The 27,275-nt window shown below is 37.1% G+C and overlaps 2 protein-coding genes across 4 annotated transcripts in view; one reads left to right on the top strand and one right to left on the bottom strand.

Annotated features, from left to right (window-relative positions):
• The first annotated feature begins 904 nt into the window (after positions 1–904).
• Positions 905–10,699, top strand: LOC120768272 (tetraspanin-6-like). The gene is made up of 5 exons (XM_040094872.1): positions 905–2,925; positions 3,023–3,211; positions 3,279–3,467; positions 7,047–7,172; positions 10,484–10,699. The coding sequence occupies exons 1-5, from the start codon at positions 2,839–2,841 to the stop codon at positions 10,637–10,639; spliced, it is 747 nt and encodes a 248-aa protein (XP_039950806.1). The 5' UTR covers positions 905–2,838; the 3' UTR covers positions 10,640–10,699.
• A 33-nt stretch (positions 10,700–10,732) lies between these two features.
• The window catches only part of LOC120768271 (G-protein coupled receptor Mth2), a 47,151-nt gene continuing 30,608 nt past the window's right edge, over positions 10,733–27,275 (bottom strand). For all 3 annotated transcript variants that reach the window (XM_040094870.1, XM_040094869.1, XM_040094871.1), the window contains 6 exons: positions 18,856–19,040; positions 18,503–18,758; positions 18,284–18,362; positions 11,702–11,883; positions 11,239–11,625; positions 10,733–11,152 (listed from right to left, as the gene is read on the bottom strand). In XM_040094870.1, the coding sequence (XP_039950804.1) occupies positions 11,001–11,152; positions 11,239–11,625; positions 11,702–11,883; positions 18,284–18,362; positions 18,503–18,758; positions 18,856–19,040 (1,241 nt within the window). In that variant the 3' untranslated portion in view covers positions 10,733–11,000. The remainder of the gene's footprint in view (positions 11,153–11,238; positions 11,626–11,701; positions 11,884–18,283; positions 18,363–18,502; positions 18,759–18,855; positions 19,041–27,275) is intronic.

The raw sequence follows: 27,275 nt of genomic DNA on the forward strand, positions 1-27,275 counted from the left end.
TGCCTTAATCCACAGGAAAAGTCGAATACCCGTACAACGCGTGCCAGTTAAAGATAATCCATCTTATATAACGTGCTCCCACTCCATGCAAATGAGAGGCTTTTAACGACATTGTTTTAAAATATATTCACAATGAATTATTAAACTGACATGCCGCTGGAGATGAATTTCGAAATTATAGTGGTTCAGAACATATTACGCAGTATTTTGCTCCACTTATATGTTATACATGCCTTTAGATAAATTATTATTATAAAAATATTATTTCGAGTAATTGAGTTTTCAGTATTTCTAGTTTTGAAGTCTCGACAGAATCATTTTGTAACTTTTTGTCTAAATGGAAAATGAATTTGATTTTATCTTAGTTGGGATCCCACGCTTACGTAGCGTGTATCTATCATTCAGTAAGTACTAAAATTAGATAGAAGATGATCTGTATATAGTTACATACTTATTCAATTTTGACTAAGGACTTCAAATGTTATTTCAACGATAAACAATTAAGCGAAGTAATAAAAAATAGTAATTAGTGTCAGCTTAAAAGTTTTCTCTGTCTGAAGGGGGCCATCGCCCCGGGCGCAACGTCTTGGGGCGGCAAAACGATCTTCGCTGCTGCCAATTCGGGCAAAAATTCCTGCAAATTGTGTCAAAAGTGTACAAGATATAGGACGAAAATGGGTTTTTTCTATGGCTTTTAATAAGATGTCTTGTAAATTTACTATCATTTTCCTCAAAAACCGTATTGTGAGAATTTTGGAACTTCAGAATATATTTTGTAAAAAGTCACTTTTGTTCGAACCACCTCATGAAACTAGTAGGTGGGTAGATAAAGGGCGGCGGCAGAACATCCTTGGCCCCGGGCGCCCGACGTTGTAGCTACGCCACGATTGTTTTGTAGTCGATGTAGATGAACTATTGTATGAATGTGTAGAAAACGATGGAAGTTTCCTTTAGTTAATCATTAAACTAATCTTGGCCTTCTTCGGAGCAGGTCCTCTGTACGAAGTCAGCCCACTGTTTAAATCGGTTTTTGTACTTGATATATTGTATATGGTGTACAATAGCACATTTCGTTGACGGTCATGATCAGTTTGCGCTGTAAAAGCGTAAAATACTGATTTGAAATTGTGGGCTAACGCGGAATCCATCGCTGCGACAGCTTTTCATGTCCGGTATGACACTTTGAGTGTTTTGAGATGCTTACCACCTCGGCTACCTCGCGCCATTGAATCTGCTGTCTGCCATTAAGAGATTATTGGGTTTTGTCGCATTATTCTCCGTCCCATCCCTTTTTCAGACATCTAGGTGGGACTCAAAAAAATGGACGTGCGGCCATGTTGCAACTCGCTACACCAATTTTTACTGCTGTCATCGAGTTATAGTAAACACCCAAGCGCGCCCTGCATTAACTATACGATTTATCAGACCGCCTTCGTATTTATACGTCACACATGAGCGCTCATTAACTGTTAATATGTTCATTAGGAAGGCTCTGTACAGTACCATAAAATTAAAACCAGCTGCATTGAAGTAATTTCAGATTAATTAATAATATACAATGAACGCCACAAATTTAAGTCATCTTTTAAAGCATGATTGATTTTTAGGGAGCTTTTTCATTGCAGAAATATATGAAGATGCTTGGTCTTTGTCTGCTGAGACTCGGAGACGGTTCGTTAGGTAAGTAAGCTGATTTCTCATAAGGTCATAAATAATTCAACTTAGATAGCCTGTTCGTTGTGATGCCTAGAAGTCCTAGGTATAGATCCAAAAGACCGTTGCATATCGAAAAAACACCTAGAGTACACATTTTTTGAGGTGGCTTATAACAAGTGCAGCCCATTCGCCGGGTTTGTGAAAAGTATGGGAACCACGATGATTTCACCTTTGTCTGGCGTAAACTGAGCAGTGTAGGATAAAGTGTCTACACTTTTCCACCTCATATTTCTCATTACAGCTTTGACAAGCGGCGGTCTCCAAAATCTATGACCTCACAGCGAGAGTACCAATAGGACAATGTGTTCAGTTAGGACTTTATCATTGAGGCGATGTAAGCCTTGCTTGTTTTCTTAAACAGAACACGACTTTTGGAAATAATCTGCTATAAATTTAAAACTTAGTTAGGTTAAAATTTTCCATTTCTTGAATTGTAAAAAACGTTGTTCCTTACACAAATTTAAAAAAATGATCGCCAATTTTCATTTTGTTTCGTCGCCTTAAGCCCACCCTAGTACATGAAAATGCACGGCATGCAGATGCTGTTACACGAAGCCAACTGAATTGCAATGATTTACTTGTGTGGCCTTCGTTCTGTCACATCGTTGTTGTTTCGCTTGTGACTTCTTACGTTGACGATGTCAAAGACTTCTCCGCTTATCATTTCCAGCGGCGCTCGTGGTCAGTTGAGAACGTACGTATGTATGTATGTTTGTATGTACTGTGTGTAAACAACACAAATCAATTGATTGTTTGTGAAGTGCATTGATCTACTTGTGCGCTTGTTCATGCATACATACATATATAAACTTACAAAAATGTACGTATGTAAATATGTATAAATGTATCAATATGCTTTTTAAAGAAATAAAATGCATTTCTATAAGAATGCTTGAATCTTTATGTAAGTAAATAATCAGCGCGAATACTTAAAATGCCCATTCAGCTGCTAACCTACATATGCATACATATATATGTGAATGGTAATTATGTACATATGTATAGCAAGCAGATATTTATTCTGCATAGCTTGTATATTTTTATAAATTTGGTGCACTTCGCTGTTGAGCGCAACTCAAAAGCGATGCTTTCAGTACAAATTCGACACTTAACTGGTATAGTATGGGCACACTGGACCAGCAGACGGACATTATGCTTTCCTTTAATTTCATACGAGGAATGCTCTTATTGTTTAACCTATTGCTTTGGGTGAGTAAGAAGAGAGTTGCAAGAACCTTCGTCCATACAAACTCTAAGTTTTATTATTAAACATTTTTTTTTTATAACATTTTTATAATTTCTCCAGTTTGCCGGTCTCTTGATAATCCTAACGGGTATTTGGTTGCAAACAGATTTTCAAAACTATTTGAAGATCAGTGGCGGTTACTCGATCTATGTGCCCTACCTGTTGCTCATCGTTGGCGGCATCTTGGTGTTCGCTGCTTCGTTGGCCTGCTCGTGTATCGTGAAGGTGGATCCGACGATGCTGGTAATTGTAAGTATCCAGTAATTATTATTTTTAATATAAATTTAGGTAAAATTTGTTATTACTCATTTTGCAGTATGGCGGTTTTCTCATTGCTGCCATGTTCAGTTTGATATTAATGTCCATCTACATATACACTTATAAGGATAGTGTGATAACTGGGTTACCGGCCGGTATTGAACGGGAGGTTAACAGCTACAGTGCCTACAAAAATGACCCGTTTCTAGCGAATAACGCAACTCTCATCGATTATATACAGAATAATGTAAGTGTGTGTGAGTTAATATTGGAGCTTGGTTACATGGTTACGGGGTTACAAAATTCGTATGACCAATTTTTTACAAGCATGTATGAAAAATATGGTATGACATATTATATAAAAATTTATAACGCGAAATCCCGAAACATATATTTTTAAAACCCGAGATTTTTGCAAAAAAAATCCGAAACCATAAAAGTGTTTAATATTTAATGAACATAATGTATATTAGTGTTAATTATTTAAGTCTCGTGATCCCAACTGTGAAATTATACAATTTCGATATCGACAATTACATAGCAATAAACCGAAATCGCAAATTGTTTAAAGCTTATCGCGAAATGCCGAAATTCATTTATTGAAATTTCGAAAACCTTAAAGAGCATAAAAAATCGCGTAATCTCAAACGGCTTAAAGCCCTCAACTAGTACTATCGTGAAATTCCGAAATGCTTATATTGAAATCTTGAAATCCTGAAAGTCTTACAGTGCATAATGCTATACATATCAGCATGATTTTATTAGCGCTAACTGTTTAAATTTCGGTATCCCGAAAAATGTGATGTGAAATCTTAGAATCGCTAAAACGTCATAATCGCTTAAATATTTACACTTAAATTCCAAAATCCCGAAATCTCAAATTGCTTAAAGTTCTCAACTGATGTTGTGAAATCCCGAAATTCGTATATTGAAATCCTGGAAAACCTGTTCGCGTATGTGAAATTTTGGAATCTAGAAACGCTGAATCTCGACAACAAGAGTCTTCGGCTGCACCGAGACTATAATAACTTTCGCAATTGTATATTTTATAGCAAAAAGGTAAAAATATCTTTATTTTGATTTTAATTTGCTGTCAGTTCAATCTCAGCACCCCGCTGCTATAGTATTCGAAATCGAAGCTGAAATAAATGAAATGATTTTGAAGGATCGGTGATTAAAATGGCGATAAGTCATGTTGTTGAGCTCGTGAATAATTGTAGAACATTGGAATGCAATAGTAATATGGTTATCTCCAACGTGAGACAAATAAGTGAATACTTCGAAGTATTATTCGGTATTTTTTGTAGCAATCGCGAAGGGGTTTTGGTCGGATTCATAATCAAAGATAGAATATTCATCGAATTAAAATTGCGGAAGCGATTCGAAGGCCAATTCATGATATACATATGTATGTATAACCACTTGGTACTAAAGATCTCATTAAGCAATTTATAAATACGATTGTTTTTAATTATTTTTTTTTCAAAGCCCTAAAATTTGCGTTGTGGTAATACAGGGCTTGTCCGAAAAGTAATAGGACTGATTTTCTTCTGCCGCGACTGTACTTCGGAACGTGAGAGCACCGACTGGATTCCGTAGAGAACGAACGAGCGGCTGGTCAGTTGTCTCCGAGCACTTGGAGAGTCAGGACAAACATTTTCGCGCGACGTGTTTCTGTGAGTACTGCAAGCCGAAAATGCAGCGTTCGTTAGAGCAGATGTACGCGATTAAATTCTGTGTAAAACTCGGTAAATCTGCGACAGAGACGTTTGATATGATCAAGCAAGCTTACCCTGATGTTGCTTTAGCAAGAAGTGGTGTGTTTCGGTGGCACCAAGCCTTTTTGGAGGCCCGGGAAGAGATCGCTGATGAAGACCGTGCTGGGAGAACTGCGACTTCGAAAAACACAATGCTCGTTGTATTTTTTGACAACAAAGGTATCGTCCACCATGAATTCGTTCTTCCTGGACAACGACCGTTAACGCCAAATTTTACGTGGAAATCCTCAAGAGACTCAAACGAAAGGTCAATCGGGTCCGACAAGACATCGCCGCCGATTGGAAGTTGCACCTCGACAATGTCACGGCTCCCATCGCCTTTCTTGTGAACAGCTACCTAGCTAACGCCGGCATCCCAACGCATTCGCAGCCGCCCTACAGCCAAAGATGGAGCCCCCAAACTTTCTTTTATTTCCTTGCTTAAAAAGGCTGATAAAAGGCGAGCTTTTTGAAACGACAGAGGGGATCCAAGCACCATGCAGGGTTCTCGGCTCTCAGGTTATTCCGGAGAATGCCTTACGTGATGTCTTCAAAGCTTGGAAATCGCGCTGCATCGCCGGAGAAAGAGCCTGTTTTAAAAGATTTTAAAGAATTGTAACGATTGGTTCAACAAATTTTTTTAAATCGACTCAGTCCTATTACTTTCCGAACAAACCCTGTATCTCACGAACTATTTGTCCAAAAGTTGAAATATGCGGTATATATGAATTGACTTTTAGTGTCGATATCGCATAGAAACGATATACTTGTATGAAAGTAAATAAGCATTCAATAAATACTAAGATTATTTTAAAATCAACAACTCCACGCTATCTCTGGAGTCGTAGCTAAATATAACTACTTTCAGCAGGAGTTTTACCTTCAATAAGTATATAAATGAATAAGAAATAAGTTATCAGTGAAAAATAAATAAATAAATAAATATGAAAAAAATAACATTCGGAACCAGATAAGATCTCTCAATAAAGAAAGAAAGTATGTTTACATAACGCGAAGTGACCCACACCAGTGGCCACAGCGCTGATAATCATGTCTGTAAATATAAATCAGTTGCAGAAAAAACGAGAGAAAGATTTTCAAGTTTCCAAATTAAATTATTTTTGTTTATAGGATTGTATGTACATATGTATGTATAATAGTACCGATGCTAACATTTTTTCTCTCTAAAAAAAAATTTGCATAAATTTATACATATACACGAATTTAAATTGTTACCTAGAATATCTGAATAGAAATGGACAATGGATTTGTATTCAATGTGAAATCACATTATGTTTGAGAAAACATATTCACCCAATTTATATAAAATAGCACACTTTTGACCAAATTACCTGGTTTAAAGTGAGGTGAAAATAGGAAATCACTACATAGGGTATTTTGGGGCTGGGCGAACGTTTGGAAGTTTGAAATTTTTATATACTTGTATGATATAAAAGGACAATTTGATCAATTTTTTGGCACCAGGATATATTATTACCAGAAAGAGATATTCTTTGTGTTTCATTAAGATCTATGAGGTATCTGGAGGTATAAATATATGGTTTAAAGTCAACAGATTGTTAGAAACACCTTAAATTAGGTATATGCTATAGGAAATATTCACCCAATGTTATGCTTTTTCATATGTAAAAGATATGATGTTCTTAGAGAGATATGCTGTCTGATTTTCAATAAGATAACTTATATGTATATTGAACGATATATGGTATAGTCGATGGTATATATGGTATTTATATGGGGGCTAGGAGAAGTTTGACCAAAATTTCACCCAGTTTTGATAAAAACGTAATTGCTATTAGGAACATTTTTCTCTGAATTTCAATAAAATATTTTACAGATTGACAGATATACTCGTACATATTTGATCAAGTGTGATGAATAGGCACTGGATTTCACATATCGTCACCTAAAATGCAAAGTAACGTAAATTCATTTTTCATAAGTTTACAGACGAAGGAAAAGCGATATATGTATAGAAACCACTAATATTGAATAGTTTTGTATATCTTACATGATTTCGTTTTTATTTTATTTTTGTTACTTTTTAGCTCGAATGCTGTGGCGGCAAAAACCATCTGGATTGGCCGAAAGATTCGCTACCGAACTCGTGTTGCTGGGACAGTGGCGAAAATAAGAATTGTTCAGACTATCAATTTGGACAACTCCATGAAGTGGTGAGTTAAAAAAAAATATTTCTACCAAAAGTTATTGACGAAAATGGATAGCGAACTAAACTCGAAGTAAATAATAGTAGGTTCAACATATTAGGTTGTCAAATATCTCCTTTCCGCATTTTTGCTCTTTATTCAATGCTTTATAAAAAATGTTACAGTGATCGGATTTAGTTCAAATATGCCCCGTTTCGTTCGATAATCTGTTTCCATCTAGACGGCAGCTTCATAATACCCTCCTCGTAGAAGCCCCCCTCCTTATTTGCGAAGAACTCGGACAGCCACTTTTCACAAGTTTATTTTGAGCTCAACTTTACATCAACAAGGGCGTTCGCCATGTACAGGAATAGGTGGTAACCAGTTGGCGTTATGCCCGGGCTATATGGTGGATGCGATAAAACCTCCCATCCGAGCTCCCGTAGCTTTTGACGAGTCATTGACGAAGTGTGTGGTCTGGCGTTGTTCGGGTGGAACACTATACCCTTCCAATTCTGGTCGATCGTCTGTTTCAAGCGGTCCAGTTGTTCACAGTAGACGGTAGAATTAAGCGTCTGGCCATATGGGATGATTCGCTTCCAATCCCACCAAACACCCAGCAAAACCTTCCTGGCCTTCAATCCCGGCTTTGCCACTGTTGGGAACGATTCACCGGCCTTCGACCACGACCGTTTTCGATTGATATTGTCGTATGTGATCCATTTTTCGTCGCCTGTCACCATCCGCTTCAAAAATGGGTCGAGTTCGTTCCGTCTAAACAGCATATCGCAGAGTGCAAATTTCGGCGTTAGTGAACTCCTGTTTACACGTCTATAACTGTTGAACGCAATATCTAAACTAATCATGCATTGCGTCGTTTTGTAGGTTATGTCAAGATCTTTCAAAATGTTTAGTATTGCCAGATATGAGCTCTGAAGCGCTTTATACATAGTCGCGAAATTCAAAAGACAAAGAGGTGGAAGGGAGATATTTGATAACGTAATATTTGAATATATTCTTCTTCTTTACTGGCGTAGAAACCGCTTACGCCGAGTTAATAACAGCGCGCCAGTCATTTCTTCTTTTCGCTACGTGGCGCCAATTGGAGATTCCAAGCGAAGCCAGGTCCTTCTCCACCTGGTCCTTCCAACGGATTGGACGTCTTCCTCTTCCTCTGCTTCTCCCTGCGGGTACTGCGTCGAATACTTTCAGAGATACTTTCAATGTCGTCGCATAATACATATATACATATATATTTTCGAAATATACGTTAGTTTAAAGCCTTTTATGGTTAACAGGATGCCAACTGTTAGATATATTTGAGGGTCCAAGCGTTTTTTTGCCAATTGAAAGAAAAAAGGCATTTATTATTTTTACTATATATTTTTTTTATTATTTGCTTATTTACAATTGAAGAGTACACAAAATTAATTATTATATTTTATTTAAATGAGTTATTTGTGCTTGAAAGGGGGAAAAAAGCCCATGCCCTCGTTGCCATGATTTCTACCCTTGTGGTCTTCTGAAAAATAAAACAATACCAGCTTCTTGATTAGTACGCTATCTCAGAAAGCTGCAAACCGGTAAAAAATGCATAAAAAGCGGCTCTTCGAAAATAATGGTAGATTTTTTTTAATTTTTTAACTTTGTCGAATTATTTAAAAATATTACGAATTTAAATTTTTCAATTTTTGTTACTTCGTGTCAAAGTGACACATTTAGAGAATATTCTGGCAATATTTCAAATAAATCGGCTGATTAGAAAATGCTTTGAAAAATGCGGTGTTTGCTTTTTTCGACATGAGGTTTTCAAGAAGTAATAAAACGCATAAAGTTTAATGATAATGACAAGAGTTTAGTTTTACATACATATATTATAAAGACAAGGGTTTGTCATTATATTTCAAAAATGATTGCGGGCAAGTAACCGACGCGGCGGGCTCGAGTAAATTCTAGCCGAAAGAACCATTTTGCGTAGCATTTTGTTGTATGTCAACCATATGGCGCCGAATATTCTCTTCCAAGGCGTCGAACATCTCACGGCTCTAGCCATCTCCATTGACTCTAATATTATGGCCGGCTTCATTTTTGAAGAAATATAGACCATTGATTCCCTCTGCACATAGAGCACAGTAACTTATTGAGGATGTCATAGCGTCTCAGCAATGCCTTGTGGATTATCATCAGCCCGAATGCGACAATGTTTTTTATTAACACGCTCATTCAACTAAATGTGAGCTTAATCACTGCACACAATTTTCTAGTGAAAGTCGGGAACGATGCACATCTCGTTTTGCGCTCATTCACCGAACGTGCAACACGTTTCATGGGCGTTCGACTTCAGTTCTTACACGAGCTGGATTTCGCGAGCCAGCAAACTATGATCCGTCCACAAAATCAAAAGGACCAACTGCGAAAATGGTATTGCTTCAATGAAAACCACGCTTCTAAGGTCGTGTTACAAGGCAATATTAAAAATAATATTTTCTTTTTGACATGTAAAATGCGACGGAACAGCATTTAAAAACCAATTCTATTTATTTATTCTAATTATGCCTAGAATATAACAATTTAATGTTGCATTATATAATAGGTTGTCAAAAAAGTCTTGCGGTATTTTCGATAGTTGGTGCTGAAAGCGCGTAGTTCTAATTTTATTCGCCGCATCGGGTCATGCTATACCCTTTTGGAAAGCTCATTTCACAAGCTAACACGTGTTTGATTGATTGTCGTTTCTTTTAAGTCGTTTGTAAGTTATAGCGTCGCAAACATGGAGCAAAATTAAAAGAAAATACGGCATATTTTACAGTACTACTACGATAGAGGCAAAAATGCATCTCAAGCCGCCAATAAAATTTGTGCAGTTTATAGACCCGATACAGTTTCCATTTCCACCGCAGAACGATGGTTTCAACGTTTTCGTTCTGGTGTAGAGGTGGTCGAAGATGCGCCACGCTCCGGAAGGCCTGTCGTCGAAAATTGCGATAAAATCGTTGAATTGGTCGAAAGAGACCGGCATAGTAGCAGCCGTAGCATCGGTCAAGAGCTGGGCATGAGTCATCAAAAATTCATTTCAATTTCAATAAAAAAAAATTCAATAAAAATACCGCAAGACTTTTTTGACAAACCATATGTATCTCGCCTATAGCCGTGAAAGCGGTGTCTACGTCAGTAAAGAAGAATGTGTGCAATGCATAAAAAAAGGATACGCGTACATACCTCTGATTCATTTGAAAACTTGTGCCACACCCAAGAGGCTCTACAAATTTCTTGTTTTTAATGCACTACATACATATATTTAAGAATGTTTATTTCAAATATTTTCATGTTGATTTCAGGGTTGCTTGCCTAAATTGATACGACTTATTAACACAAATCTCACCAGCATTGGCGTAATGCTTTCGGTCTTGGCTTTATTCCCGCTTTTCGCCATGGTCTTTTCCTACTCGCTGGCCTCGGCAAGTAGAAGGATTGGCTACCAGCCAATCGGTTGAGTTCTAATGTGTAACACACTTATGTATATATTTTTTTTTATAAATTTCATGTATTTTCCTGTAATTTAAGTATGAATAAAATATACACACGGATTTCACTATAAATTTAAATATGGCTTTTAATGGTAAATAAATATAATAAATAGCTTACAAACAAGCGTAACGCTAATGAAATAACATACATACAAACACATACATAAGCATATGTAGCTGTGTGTCAAAGGTTGCGAATCGGTAGTTTTCGTGTCTAAACGCACTTTGACACACCTCGAAAGCGTAAAAAAAATTATATACAAATATTACAAATGTACAATAATACAAATACAATAATGAGTGGGAGACATACAACAAATAACTTATGCTAATTCTTTGCCGCATTACAAAGCAATGACAGATTGCCTTCGACGGCATTTAGGCGCGTCATCGAGAGGCTCTGTGTCTGTGGCGCATAGGTGGACTGTGTAGCGCAGGTGGCCGGAGGTAGCGTTTTGAGGCTGTCATTGGAACGGAAACCTATAAATATGAAAATATATAATTAACAATTTTATATACATACATATGTATATGTATCTCATGTATCTAAATAGAATACCACCCACCTAATTTAAAGAGTATTGCATGCCAGATGCGCTTCTTAAAGACGAATATAAAGAAGACGAAAACACCCAAAAGCACATTGAAGGAATCGCTAACGACCCAAAAGAACACTTTCTTGCGATCGTATAAAACGATGCTCAAGATTTCCATGAACCAAGTAATGCCCATAACAATGAACAGTTTCGTATTCATGGCAAAACGCGCCTTATCCACGAAGAAGCGACGTCGCATAATCGGTTTTTCGACATTTGAACTTTGCATGCGGAAAATTTCACGTTTCACGCGATTGCAGTAGCGTAGTGTTAGCAGAAAGAGCACAAAGTTGAAGAGCGAGAGCACACCAATCGGTCCGGAGAAGAAGAGCAAATTCGCCGAAGCAAAGGTACCGTCTGAAATACAAGATTTTTTTCATGATTATTTCTTTTAATAAATTGGGTAAGAGCGCGGCGCAATAGCTGTACATACAAGTGAACCAGCAGCGACCCTGCTTGAAGTTCGGACGTAAATTTTCATTGGTCAGTAAATCCGATTTGGCCAGCGTCACTGTGATGGTCGTCATGAGCGTGGGTAGCCCCCAACCATAAAGTGAGTAGAGTAAGAAACGTCCCATATCCTTCGTCTGGAAACCACGTTTCTTTTTTGCGGATCTAGAAAGAAGAAAATTATTTGTTACACGTTTGAAGTTTTGTGTGGTAATATGTCTCATGTATTATGGAATTGTAGAGTTTAACCTAATATCAATATAATGTATTAAATTATTCTAATGAGAAAGAATACTGGTCAAGTGTTTTTTTTTTGGAAATTTCACAAAATGGTTATAGATCTGGACCATTTATAATTAAAATCTAATACCAAATGAATCGAAGAACTCATCCTCGTATTAAACATATGCGAAATAGTCTAAGATTAAGCTGTGTTACGTATGCTCATCCCCAGAAAAGTTAAGTAAATTTTATCGAACTGTTTATCTGTCGTGGTTAAAGTATGTATATACTGCACCTGAGGATTATCTCAACCTTGAATATAATTATTATGATATATACGGTTTCTAAGTATACGGTTTCAACCATACAACTATCAAAGAATAAGCTGAACTTGCCTTTTAGTATTTCGGTATTTTGTAGGCACCATTTCTGATTTAATGATATCAACAGCCTTTGACGTTTCGATTCTTCAATTCATGATAAATTTGTGAATGTTTCAGGACCGGCTTCACATTCCATAATAGTAACTTAAGTAAGGAGTCACTTAAGATTCCTGAGTATGAGAATGATTGAATACACAAACCGAACTAGGTATATTATATACAAGGTCTGTCGCAAAAGCAACAGAACTTTTTAAATATAACTGTTTCTGGCGGCGCCACCTATTGGTGGGTATATGAAATAAAAAGTTTGATCTCTTTTTGACATTTCGTAAACATTTTAAGACAATTGGATAACTACAATCGATGTTATCGATCAAAAAGTGACAGCAGCTGTTGGTCATCTGTCGTAAAATGCATTTTGAACAAAGAGCAAATATTAAATCTTGTTTTAAACTTGGGAAAACGTTTACTGAAACATTTCAAATGATGAAAAAAGTTTATGGTGATCAGTGCCTATCCCGTAGTAATGTGCATGAGTGGTTTAAGCGATTCCAAGAAGGTCGTGAGGACCTCTGTGACGATCAGAAGTCGGTCGTTTTCAGAAATCAAAAATAAAGACAATGCTGATTTGTTTTTACGATTCCGAGGGTATTGTACACCGAGAGTTCGTTCCACCTGGCCAAACGATTAATGCTGTGTTTTACCTTGGTGTTATGGAGCGTCTTTTGTCACGCATTCATCGTGCTCGACCACAATACCGTGAGGCAGGGTCCTGGCGCCTGTTGCACGATAATTCGCCGTGTCATCGGTCGACGCTTGTCACTGATTTTTTGACAAAAACCATTCCATATTAACCATTAATCACTCACCCTACTCACCTGATCTGGCACCCTGTGATTTTTACCTATTTGAAAAACTTCATTTGCCCATGAAAGGACACTGGTTTCAGGACATTTCAGCTATCCAAAAGGCGACGACCGATATTCTCAAGAGCATTCCGCAAAATGACCTTAAACACTCATTTGAAATGCTAATTGACCAGACTAAACGCTGTATCGAAGCACAAGGAAACTACTTTGAATAAAAAAATATAGCTTTTGAAAAATATTAATTTTTTGTTGTTTGTTTTAACAGTCCTGTTTCTTTTGCGACAGACCTTGTAATATTTGACGGTCTCGCTTTATAATATATTAGTGCCGGATAGCACAGGAAAATAAATGTAGCTAAAAAAACTATAAAAAAGCAACATGCAGCTTCCTATATTCTCCAAAACTTTTCGGTAATAACGTCTTGGGTTAAAAGTATTAGGTTGCAAGTAAAAATTGTTAGGGTGGATGTCTGGCGACATAACTAGGTCTTTAGGTAAACTATTGTGTAATCATCTGGACTAAAATGTCTTCACACTATCAAGTTTTCTCTGAACCATCACATGGTCTTTATGGAGTTAACCAAGCAGAAAACTTTCAGATGTACAACTTTCGAGACATCGTCAAGAAAACCTAAATAGCTAGAGATTATGAAACGCTAATTCCAGTATTGCTATTCAAATACGCCCGCGAAGAACTGACGCTGACACCGATGATATTGAAATAATAGGCCTCAACAATCGTGCCGTTAGTTCTGAAGAAAGCCTCCAGATTGGATGAGAAATCGAAGCAATTGGGTCTAGTAGTGAATGAAGGCAAGACGAAATATCTCCTGTCAACAAACAAACGGAGATAGCACTAGCGACTTGACTTCCGCGTCACTGTTGACAGTCGTAACTTCGAAGTCGTAGATAATTTCGTCTATCTTAGAACCAGTATTAACATCAGTATTCGAGGCAATGTCTGCCTCGAAATCTAACGCAGAATACTTCTTACCAACAGGTGCTATTTCGGACTGAATAGGCAATTGAGAAGTAAAGTCTTCTCTCGACGTACAAAGACCAAACTCTATCAGTTACTCATTCTTCCCGTCCTTCTATATGGTGCATAGGCATGGACTATGACAACATCTGATGAGTCGACGTTACGATCCTTCTTCGGAAGATTAATGGTCCGGTTTTGGTCAGGCATTGGCAACGGCGAATATCGCGTTCGATTGAACGATCAGCTGTACGAGTTACACGAGGACTTGACATAGTTCAGCGAATGAGGAGACAGCGGAGACAGCCAGGTCATGTTGCCCGTATGAATAAAACAGTCCAGCTCTGAAAGTATTCGACGCAGTACTCGCCGGTGGAAACAGAGGAACAGAAGGACTTACACTACGTTGGAGAGATCAGGTGGAGAAGCTGGACTTAGCTGCACTTGGTATCTCTAATTGGCGCCCAATTGCGAAAAGAAGAAACGGCTAGAACGCATAAGCGGTGTCTACGCCAGTAAAGTTAAGAATCCAGTAATTCGCCTTCATTAAGTGAGGCAGTGTGAAGACAAAAGAAATAAGCTTATTGTTGCGAAATGAAAGCAAGCCACTTAGAAATTCCCCTCCAATTCATTAAAAGTCACAGTTTGATAAGGAATTTTAAAAATAACGACTTATATGAGCAAACGAAAGCTATAATAAGAGCAGCAATATATCATGAAGCGCCGTAATAAACGGAGGTTTATTACCGGAGCACAATAAATATCCCTGCGTGTTTACGTAGTCAAATATACATTACTCTTCCTTCCGACTACTTTGTAGCTATTTAGCGCAGCGCATAGTAAAAATTTTATTACCTAAACATGTGCAGGTATGTATGTATGTGTTGGCTATTGGCTTATAAGGTGCTGCGCCCAAAATCCATGTCACTTTTTCTAATGACCTTTATCGAATAATTGATTTTATGAATTATTGTCTCGTCAATATTTGCTTGCTTTCGTTGGGGTTTAATGGTCGGATAGTTACATACACTCATACATGCATATGATTTTAATAGGGCCCTAAATATATGCACTCAACAGCTGGATACAATGCTAATATATTTTCGGTACTAATGATTAATTAATTGTTTGATTGTGACTAATGCTCTTGAATTGATTGGCATTGGTGGCGAAGACTGTTAGCCCCACTGATGGTTTGTCAAGCGTGTGATGTATAAAATAGCTTTTTTGGCATTAAGATAAGTATATCACACAATAAAATAATTGCACATAATTATTTGACATTTTCATCTTTTTATGTGACGCAACATTATATAGTACATTGTGACAAAAAAGTGCCCGGAAATTGTAAATAAAACACAAAACATTTAATTATTCATCAATTTTTATTTTGTCGCCTTCAAAGTAATCCACACCAGATGTAATACACTTATGCCAACGATTTTTTTCAGTCCTCGGAACACTTTTCATAAGCGCTTTTTGGGATGGCCTTTAGCTAATTCAACGAATTTTGTTTCATCTCCTCCATTGTTTGCATGTCAAACTTATAAACTCATGTCTCATCGGCAGTTATAATGCTCTCCATATCTCAAGAGACCTGTTTACGGTACTCTTTTTGAAAAAAATTCAGCTTTATCGGGGCGAGTCGAGCAAGAACGCGTTTCATGCTCAAAATATCTTCCAAAATCATTCGAACGAACTCGCATGAGATGTCGAGTTCTCTTGCCATCTTTTTAACACTTGCCTGACGATTTTCAAGCTACATACGGATATCCTTCACTTTTTAATATTTTCATCAGTTGAAGAGCATTTTGATGTAAATAGCATAGGAATATATTTGATGTATGTAGGTCTGGTTCATTTTCTAACCAATATTGACAAATATCGCGTCAACATATTGGGTTACAACTGTACCAACTAACGGTTGTGCCAGAGATGGTGCAATTTGATTATTAATCCATTGGTGTAATATTTCGAACATGCGTCGTAAAGCTACTGTTCCTGCTCGTCGTTTTCAGGATATGTCTTTCATTTGAAGCATAAACAACAATGCTTTTTTTGTTTTTGTTTCACTCAAATTGGTTGGCTTGGTTTGCAAAAAAAAAATCCGTTTTAAAACCTTTTTTGAAAAGCATTCAAACTCTTAAGACAGACATCTGTCTTTATGCCTGAAACAGTGATTTCTCAGGCAGTTCTTCATTTCCTTAATATGAAGAAAAATTCAGCCGTAATTTGGTGGAGGTTTTGCCAAAATTGTTTTGTACGATTTAAAAGTGGTGTTTTTGGTGTGGAAGATGCAGAACGACCTACGCGGCCAAAATAATTTGAAGATGAGGAACTGGAAGCATTACTCCACAAAGATTAATACCAAATATATGAAGAGCGCACAGAATCTTTGAGAGTGATTCAAACCGCCATTTCAAAACATTTAAAAGCAATGAAATTGTCATACGAATTGAAGCCAAGGACGATTTTATATGTCAGAATGCAATTTGAATTCTACAAAAAGTCGAGTTTGCATATAAATGTGATTAATAATGAAACCTGAATCCATTATGACAACCCTAAACGCATAAAAACCATATAACAAATTAGAAATATCTACGACAAAGCCTGCGGCTAAAGTAGTGTTCTGTATTTGATGATCTTAAATAAACGTACGGATATAGTTATAGTTATAGTTATATAGGCTCTTCCATCTGTTTAATAGTCAGCTTTAAGTTACTAGCGGTATTGCCTTGCCGTTAGTATTGTCTAGAACTTTAAAAATATGTGGATTAATCATGCTTATCTAAAATAATGGATTAGGTCTACCGTTAGAGATATTTCTGGAAAACCGTAGATATACCATGGTATCTCAATGAAGGATTGGCAAACATAAATAGTACTGAATCTGACTCTAGTAGAACTATTAATTTGCCTTTACTATGCTATATCAGGAAATTAACAATTAAGAAAGATATTTGCTATAGAGAATACAAGTATGTACATATGTATGTTTAGAAGAGGGAGGTAGATGTATCTAAGTAGAAGTAACCTCTAATAACAGCGAAGATGATGTTAAGGATGTTCTTCTACATATTTTCGGATCTCGGTTATGCAAATCTTTTTACCGAAATATACAAGTATTATCAAAAAATTTACCATCTCAAAAAGCTACAACTTGTAAACATATTTTATCAATGGCTATAAGGCTTTTATCACAATGATTCATGTAATAATCACCAAAACGTTTTGATGAATGGTACCACAGTTCCAGCAAAAGTCCATGTTCTGCTTACGTTGAACCAATTATCGGCGAGAACATCTCTTCCGATTTCTTTGTCGTTCAAGTAACGTGAGTTCTTTCCAAATTTCTAAGACTTTTCTACTATTATATGTGACCTGGTCTACGGAAAGGGGGCTTATGTGTCAAAATTAATGAGATAACGAGAAATAACGGTGAACGGAGAAATAACGAGATAACGGTGTTTCCCAGAAAACTAGTCTCCGCACGTTATTACTTTCTGATTATAAATGAATATTATGAATAAAATTGTTATCAATATTGTCTGAACAAAATTCGGAAGATCAGGAGCCCAGTCAATACATGTATTTTTAATATACCAAGCATCTTAACAATCTTTCGAATGTATTTCGGGCATCGTTTAAAACCCTCAATAAATATAAAACTTTAACCGTTAATATCTTGTAAACTTTGGAAAAAAACGTTATAAAACCTTTTTTGAAAAGCATTCAAACTCTTACAAAATCCACGAACGGAATAGTTTTTCAAGTAGTTGGATGTGAGACACAAATTTTTCTACCTGATAATAAGAAAAATAATAAAAAAAAACCGTTAGGCGACCCTGCCGTTATTATTAAGAGCTCATACTTGGAGAGCCTCTCTTAGAGCTGTCTAACAATCAATATCAAAAAATTCGTTTATTTTGACCCCCCTTAGTATATACATATGTACATGTAAACATAGTTATCAATTGTTAGCTTCCCTATTTCAGTTGTAGACTCTTACTTTCAATTGTATTATTTGCACATATGTATGTATGACTTCAAAGCAATGTCAATAGAAACTGAATTGAGTGCAAATAACGATAAATTACAGGGAATACTCACCCAAACGTCTGCCATATATCGAAGCACATCACATTCATCCAGGCAAATGCAGCCATGAGGCAAAAGTATATGAAATAACCTAAAAAGATAAAAAAGATAATGCAAGAATTATGCATTTTGCATTTACTGTTAATTAGAGTTAGCATTTGCAACATAAAATATCAATTTTATTATTGCAGACATTCCTATGAACACATTATAGACTCATGATCCACTCACCGGAGGCGAAGCACATATTATCGTTGTTGATGGGTACGAGTTGACCCAACGCAATGCCCAAATAAGCCGCAAATAAATTACTCACTAAACAGATTAAAATTTTTCCCGGCAAATTGCGTAAGCGCGAAATGGATAAGTACACGCCCAGTGTGAGTGCATAGAAGGAGCAGGAGATCAATAGACCGATGGGATACATTTTGAAGCGTATCTTTTCATTGCCAACCACTTTCGAGTCGAAACACAGGAATGTGTAGAGCTAATTCGTTGTGGAATGTAAAGAGAACAAATGTTAGCTTTTTATACAGATTTTGTTTATTTGATTCTTAAATTCTCTTAATTATATACGTACCTACCTTCTGTTCGCCAAATGTCGAATTTCGTATCTTTTCTACACAATACTGGTTGTTCGTGTAGTTCTTCGTGCTGGAGGCAACGTATAGCGAGCCATCATTCGAGTTGATAATATGCGCATCGGAGCTATACAGATCGGGATTTAGAAGGAAACGCTGACAGTCCAAACCGCGTAGAATGCCAAACACTTCAAAGAAAATAATATTATAATTAGTAGGATGACAGAGTTTAAGATAAGTTAGATTTAAAGCAGTTACAGAACTGTACACAACTGGATATAATTACTTTAATATGAATAAAGTTTTTTTAAGTAGTTTCTTGAACAAGTCGACTTATTTTTTCAAAGATTTGCGCTAAAATATGGTGATCTACAACAATATTCACTATTTCAGGCTGCATTTTTTGAAAATGTCGACCAAGACAAATAAAGGACGATTTAGCACGTAATAAGAAATTTGGAGCTCCTGAGCTCATTTGTAAGAATGGAGGAAACTTGGATTCGTCAATATACGCCTGAGCCCAATCGGCAGTTCGCTGAATGGGTATCACGTGAAAGTCGTTTAAGACGTCTGATAGTCCGACAAGATTTTTGCGAGTATGTTTTGAAGTCACATGGATAATTTTCATAGATTACTTCGAACGCGTTACCGTGCGTTATTAGGGAACAATGTTGCTAGTGTTCCAAATTCTGAGGTGTTTCTCTAGAGCCCATTGCTTCAAACTACCCTTGAAAGAGCTGAAAGGTCTGAAGCAGCTTTAAGAAATTTTCGTCCGCCTTTTAAATTTTTTCTACTACTATACGACTAATCAAAAGAAATGATATTGATATCATCGGCCTCAACACCCGCGCCGTTAGTTCTGCTTTCTCCAGGCTGGACAAGGAAGCAAAAGAAATGGGTCTGGCAGTGAACGAGGGCAAGACGAAATATCTACTGTCATCAAACAAACAGTCGTCGCACTCGCGACTTGGCACTCACGTCACTGTTGAAAGTAATAACTTTGAAGTTGTAGATAATTTCGTCTATCTTGGAACCAGCGTAAACATCACCAACAATGTCAGCCTAGAAATCCTACGCAGAATATCTCTTGCCAATAGGTGCTACTTCGGACTGAGTAGGCAATTGAGAAGTAAAGTCTTCTGTCGACAAACAAAAACCAAACTCTATAAGTCACGTCCTGCTATATGGTACAGAGGCTTGGACGATGTCAACAACGGATGAGTTGACGTTGCGAGTCTTCGAGAGAAAGGTTCTGCGAAAGATTTATGGTCCTTTGTGCGTTGGCCACGGCGAATATCGCGTTCGATGGAACGATGAGCTGTACGAGATATACGACGACATCGACATAGTTCAGCGAATTAAAAGACAGCGGCTACGCTGGTTAGCTCATGTTGTCCGAATGGACGAAAACACTCCAGCTCTGAAAGTATTCGACGCAGTACCCGCCGGGGGAAGCAGAGGAAGAGGAAGACCTACACTCCGTTGGAAGGACCAAGTGGAGAAGGACCTGGCTACGCTTGGAATATCCAATTGGCGCCACGTAGCGAAACGAAGCAACGACTGGCGCGCGGTTGTTAACTCGGCTATAATCGCGTAAGCGGTGTCTACGCCAATTAAGAAGAAGAATCAAAAGAAATTAGCCGAGATACCTACTTAGACTCCAGTTATTGCCTGTTTGCATAATCTAACACCGTCAGACTCAGTATTAGCGTTATGAATAACCTGAATTGCAACTCGGCTGTCCAATAGAATGTTTATGGACTAGCTGATTAGAGCAGAAGTCCAGTTGACACCTTCTGTTATGTCCAAAACTTCGGCATGAAAGACTGATTTGTATTCGTTTGAAATAGAGCTACTTTCTGTGTGGATAACTACAGAAGAAAAAGTGATTATGTAGATTTCGCCTTTGCTCAAATTAATAAATATATATAATTACATACATATACATATATATTTTGTGTTTTTATGTAGGTATTTATAATTGATGAATACACTTTCCATATCGAATAAGCCACCCTTCATTTTGAATTGAAATATTGAAAGCAAACACACCTGGCTAAATAAATTCGAAATTCCTGATAATTTAAAGCGACTGTTTACCTCAAGACATGCAAAATAACGACACATACGTACATATTACTGTTTACAAATGTATAATAGAGCATTAATATGGATCGATTTGCTAATCGACGCAATTAATATCTTAATATTTATGTATATATAAAAAGTACGTGTCACGTTGCTTGTCCGCGATGGACTCCTAAACTGCTGAACCGATTTTAGTAAAATTTGGCACACTGTATCGAGTTCGAACCAACTTAGAAGATAGGATAGTAAAAATACTTCATAAATAAAGAATATAGTGAAAGCTCTATTAAATGGACACCCTATTGAACGGACATCTCCATAAACCATGCCGATTGTTGATGTTTAACAAGTAAAGGGTGGGCCATATAAAATTTTAAATTTAAAAAGTCAATAAAGAAAAAAGGCTTGATATTTTCCAAAGGTCTAACATTTATTTAAAATGTTGTTTTATGAAATTTATTTGTGGAAAACAATTTTGGACAAATGACCACCACGGCTGAGTTTACAGTAGCTTATCCGATCCACCCAATTTCGGAGTACTTTCTCGATGGTTTCAGGCCTTATGGCAGCTACAGCAACTTGAATCTCGTACCTTAGATCTTGAATTGTTTCTGGATGGTTGGCGTAACATTTATCTTTAACAGCTCCTCACAGAAAATAGTCCAACGGAGTTAACTCGCAGCTTCTGGTAGGCCAATTCACATCACCTCTTTTGCTGATTATGCGATTTTCGAAGATAGGGCGTAAAAGATTGAGTGTAGCGTTTGCTGTATGGCACGTAGCGCCCTAAATGTGACAATTCTGCTTGTTAACGTAACCATCGAGGTGGAAATAAGCCTCGTCCGAAAAGATGATTTTTCGGTAAAATTGACCATTTTCGGTCAAACTTTCAAATTTTCAATATTTCCCAGTTTTCTTCTAATGAATAGTGACCCATTTTGTAAATTTTAAACTTTTTGCTGAATATCTGTCATTTTCCGAATGGCATTTGACGTTTCCAATGTCGAAATATAGATAATTCAAATTTAAAACGTTAGATGGCCCACCCGTTACAATCTATTAAGCAGACAACTCAATTAACTGGACAGAAAGGCTGGTAACCAGACATTGAGAAAGCAGCCTTAAATTCGTTATTTTTTCCATTGAAATTTATTTGTATGAACGTATTCAAAATTAAATCTCAAGTAAAATCCATTCTATTCTTAAACCGACAAAAACGTTTTCGCCTTTATTCGTAAATAAAATTTTCACTCTATTGAATAGTTTTTTATACGAATAATGGTATAAAATGTATACTACAGCAACGCGTGGCCGGATCCCTAGTAATAGTATTAAATATAAGCTCCAGACATGCCTTTGACTCGGTTATAGTTGATTGTTCGATACGCTACTCTCCACGAATTAGCGGGGCAAATCGTTCAAATTCGCATGAGACATTGCGCGCTGTGTCCAATATGCGGTCGACATAATTGCCAGCAGAGCCGGTAATTCGAGCACCGGTTTCACACAACGTTTACCCTAGTGAGTAATGCGCACCAATCTCCATTTTTTTGCCCTGAACAGGGTATATTAAGTTTGTCACGAAGTTTGTAACGCCCAGAAGGAAGGGTCGGAGACCCTATAAAGTATATATATAGATGATCAGTATGTCGAGCTGAGTCGATTTAGTCATATCCGTCTGTCTGTCCGTCTGTTCGTCTGTCTGTATATATACGAACTAGTCCCTCAGTTTTTAAGATATCGTTTTGAAATTTTGCAACCGTCATTTTCTCTTCAAGAAGCTGCTCATTTGTCGGAACTGCCGATATCGGACCACTATAACATATACATAGCTGCCATACAAACTGAACGATCGAAATCAAATGCTTGTATGGAAAACTTTTACATTTCACAATGTATTTTCACAAAAGTTGGCACTGGTTATTTCCTAAAGACACAATGTAATCTCCGAAAAAATTGTTCAGATCGGATTACTATAGCATATAGCTTCCATACAAACTGTACACATATGTAGTTACTAAAAGAAATGCACCTGTGAAGGGTATATTAGTTTCGGTGCAGCCGAAGTTAACGTTTTTTCTTGGTTGTATTAAGCCTTAGCAGATATCGTCTAAAGCCTAGTTAACTACATTATTTGGTGTGTTTTGGGGCATGAATATGCTGAATATCTTTAGAGAATACATCTTGTATTTCTCATCAAAAATTAATTACTGTATGAAAACACATTTTTATTTATCTACTTGGTGTCAAAATTCGAATATTTTTGTAGAAATTGGAGCAATGCTGTCAATTACGTTTAAACTCCTTCTACAAAGAATTTGATATCAGTTGGCATACACAATACAAAATAGATCAACAACTATACACTGGTCGTCTTATTCAACGTGAATATAAATTCAGCAAACTGAAATATACAAGGACTGTCGCAAAAGAAACAGGACTGTTAAAAAAACAACTAAAAATTGTTATTTTTGTATTCAAAGTAGTTCCCTTGTGCTTCGATACAGCGTTTAGCCCGGTCTATTAGCATTTCGAATGAGTGTTTAAGGTCATTTTTCGGAATGCTCTTGAGAATATCGGTTGTCGCCTTTTGGATGGCTGAAATGTCCTGAAACCAGTGTCCTTTCATGGGCAAATGAAGTTTTTCAAATAGGTAAAAATCACAGGGTGCCAGATCAGGTGAGTAGGGTGAATGATTAATGGTTAATATGGAATTTTTTGTCAAAAAATCAGTGACAAGCGTCGACCGATGACACGGCGCATTATCGTGCAACAGGCGCCAGCACCCTGCCTCACGGTATTGTGGTCGAGCACGATGAATGCGTGACAAAAGACGCTTCATAACACCAAGGTAAAACACAGCATTAATCGTTTGGCCAGGTGGGACGAACTCTCGGTGTACAATACTCTCGGAATCGTAAAAACAAATCAGCACTGTCTTTATTTTTGACTTCTGAAGACGACCATCTTCTGATCGTCACAGAGGTCCTCACGACCTTCTTGGAATCGCTAAAACCACTCATGCACATTACTACGGGATAGGCACTGATCACCATAAACTTTTTTCATCATTTGAAATGTTTCAGTAAACGTTTTCCCAAGTTTAAAACAAAATTTAATATTTGCTCTTTGTTTAAAATGCATTTTACGACCGATGACCAAAAGCTGCTGTCACTTTTTGATCGATAACATCGATTGTAGTTATGCAATTGTCTTAAAATTTTTACGAAATGTCAACAAGAGATCAAACTTTTTATTTCATATACCCACCAATAGGTGGCGCCACCAGAAACAGTTATATTTTAAAAGTTCTGTTTCTTTTGCGACAGACCTTGTATGTACTTAAACATTATAATTATGCAAATGCATTAATCAACTATATATTAAACGTGCATATATTGTATAAGTACATACATACATACATATATACGTGAATATGTACATATGTGCTCTATCCAATTAAAATTACCGCAAAAAGTAGTTAAGAACACATTTGTACAAATGTCATCGTACTTCCAAGAAGCAAATATTATTTATGTATAATGTGCAAATCTTATGTGTTAACTATTTGATGCACACATTTGTATGTATAAAACTTTATTTCTTGTGTTGTTTAAATGTGTCTGTTTGTGTGCAGTAAACACAATATGTTTTTACGCGCCTACGAAGTGGTCTGAACGAATAAATAATTAAAACCACAAATGAGGTGCTGTCACGCAGTGAAAAATCGCCAACTGTGCGCTATTTATATATGTACATGTGTACATAGCTATGACAGATTGAGAAGTACATACATACATATGTACATATGAGCAGGATTCAAAAGCCAGCAGCTGTTGGAATGCCTTTAATATAAACTTTGTTTTCAAATTCTTTATTGGAAAAAAATTATATAAGTATGAATATATTATATATAACCATGTAGGCATGAGATCATACTTACATATTTTATTATTTACTTATACACATATACTCGTGAAGTAAGCACAATTTATCTAAATAGGAAAAGGTTTCGGTGAGTCTTAGGGTGCTTTTCTCGACGGAGTCAATCCCTTGCTTGCTCAACAAGTATACAAACGTGGCATGATTGGAGTATGAGCCGCACATGCCCACTGTTAAAATTCAAAACGAATGACGTAAGAGCTCTGGTAACAAGTCGTATTCTGAATCACGTATTGTGGAACTGAAAGCAGAATACGCGGAGTTCAAAATAAAATAAATGGGAGAAGATTACTAGCAGGAGTGTTAAAATCATTGGCATTATATAGAGTAAGAGTGGACGCGTGCAAATAAATCTTATAGACTGACCTACTAATGAAACTCTTTACTGGGAATACCAACATTAAAACATCTTCTTCGTAAAGATGGTAAATAAAAGTAGACAAAAAGTAATGAAAGCAGGGACCGCGTAAGCTATCCATACAAATGGGATGCTTCCCAAGTATCTTTCAGGCTGAAGTTTTTGCCATATGTATGTCAGTGCGCAGAAATCAACCTCCGCCGCAACTATCGCAACCAGCGCATAGCCATTCTCAGCGATAGTCAAGCGGCACTAAAAGCGATCTCAGAATATGAGACCAAATCGCTTTTAGTAGAGGAATGTGTAGAAAGGCTAAACCGACTATCCTTGCCGGACCCAAAGCACGGCAGAGGTTTTAGATGGGCCTCGAACTCTACCAAGGTGGTTAGTGTGTCCATTCCACACTGCCAATTGGTACTGAAAATGCTTAGCATTCTCAGGGCGCTGATCAACGCATTGATTTGATCCGCTGTGCTTTTGAGCGCTGTGGAGTAAGGCTGTCGTCAGCAGGTGCCCACGTAAAACACACCGGACGTTATCCTTGTGCAACCTGGTGCACCTAATTTGGGTTCCAGGGCTTAAAGGAATAGAAGGAAATGAGAAGGCCGACGAACTGACCCGCTCTGCGGCAGCTTCCAAGATGATGGGACCAGAACCATGCGTAGCGGTAGGGTCACACACCCTTCAGGAGCTGCTCCGCACGGAGGAGAGAACGGAGAGAGAACGGCATTGGCAGCAGGCAGCAAGTATGCGCCATACCAAGCTGCTTCTAGGAGGGTACAACCTCTCAAGGTTCAAAGAACTAATTAACCTCCCCCGAGACAAATTCAGCCTTCTCGTCGCGATCTACACAGGGCACTACAAGGTCAGGAAGCACTTGTCCAACATGGGCATAGTCTCCTGTGCTAACTGCCGGTTCTGCGACCTGGAACAGGAAACACCAGCACATCTAATTCTGGATTGTACAGCAATCTGCAGAAGAAGGCTTAAAGCCCTGGGTTCCATATACATTAGCAAGGATCACATCACCACAATAGCGCCCGGCAAACTCCTGGAACTATTCAGGCTGCTGGAACTTTGGAAAGTCATGTGATATAGGAGAGGGCACAATAGACCCTAAGTCGCGTTGCATTGCCTCGTTAATAATCTATATATCTATCTATCTAATGAATGCAGTAAAAGAAACCGACTTATTAAAAATTTAAATAAATAGTTAATGAGCTCTCATTATGCGTTTGCTAGCATAATCCTCAGGTTCAGCGGTTGTGGTTGCTTCAAATCGGCGACCATACGTATCAATATTTTCAAAATCAGAAAAAATTGTTTCATATGTTGTATATTGACCTGAACAATGGCAAGATATATTATATAAAGAACCTGCAGTAATAAATGAACACCTAGAAGTTAAGGGCTAAGTTCAGCTGAACGAATAATGTAAAATATGGTTCAAAAATATTTAATCTCTGCAGATTGTGAGACTAACCTAGAAAATGGCGCAAAATAGCCGTAGAGCACGTGACCTCAACTTATTATGAGTTATTTGAAAGCATGAGTCTACGCTCAAATCGTCTATCGACGAAATACTTGTGGTAGAGCCGAGCGGATGGTAAATGTATTATGATTCCAAGCATAAAATATATGCGGCAACAATAATTCTTAATCAGTTATAGCTTGTTATTATCTTTATGATAAAAAATAGAGTTTAACTCATTTGATTCAGACATAGAAAAGGGTCTATTATAGAAAATCACTATTTCATATAATTAAAATTATTATTTGTTATCGCCGTAGCTCTAATCATATTTACTCGCTATTTTACAATAATGAAATACACATGTACATACATATATAAACGGATAAATTCAGCATGCATATGTATGGATGTTTACTGTCTGGCATATCAATTGTAGATAATTAATATTTTATTTGAATTACATTTATCGGTCACATTTTCATTGTCAAGAACACTTGGGTTACTAACTAACTGATTGAGCACTAACAATCTTATCTTCTCCCACTTTACCATTTCAAGCCA

Source organism: Bactrocera tryoni, chromosome 2 (assembly GCF_016617805.1).
Source record: "Bactrocera tryoni isolate S06 chromosome 2, CSIRO_BtryS06_freeze2, whole genome shotgun sequence".
Classification (NCBI taxonomy): domain Eukaryota; kingdom Metazoa; phylum Arthropoda; class Insecta; order Diptera; family Tephritidae; genus Bactrocera; species Bactrocera tryoni.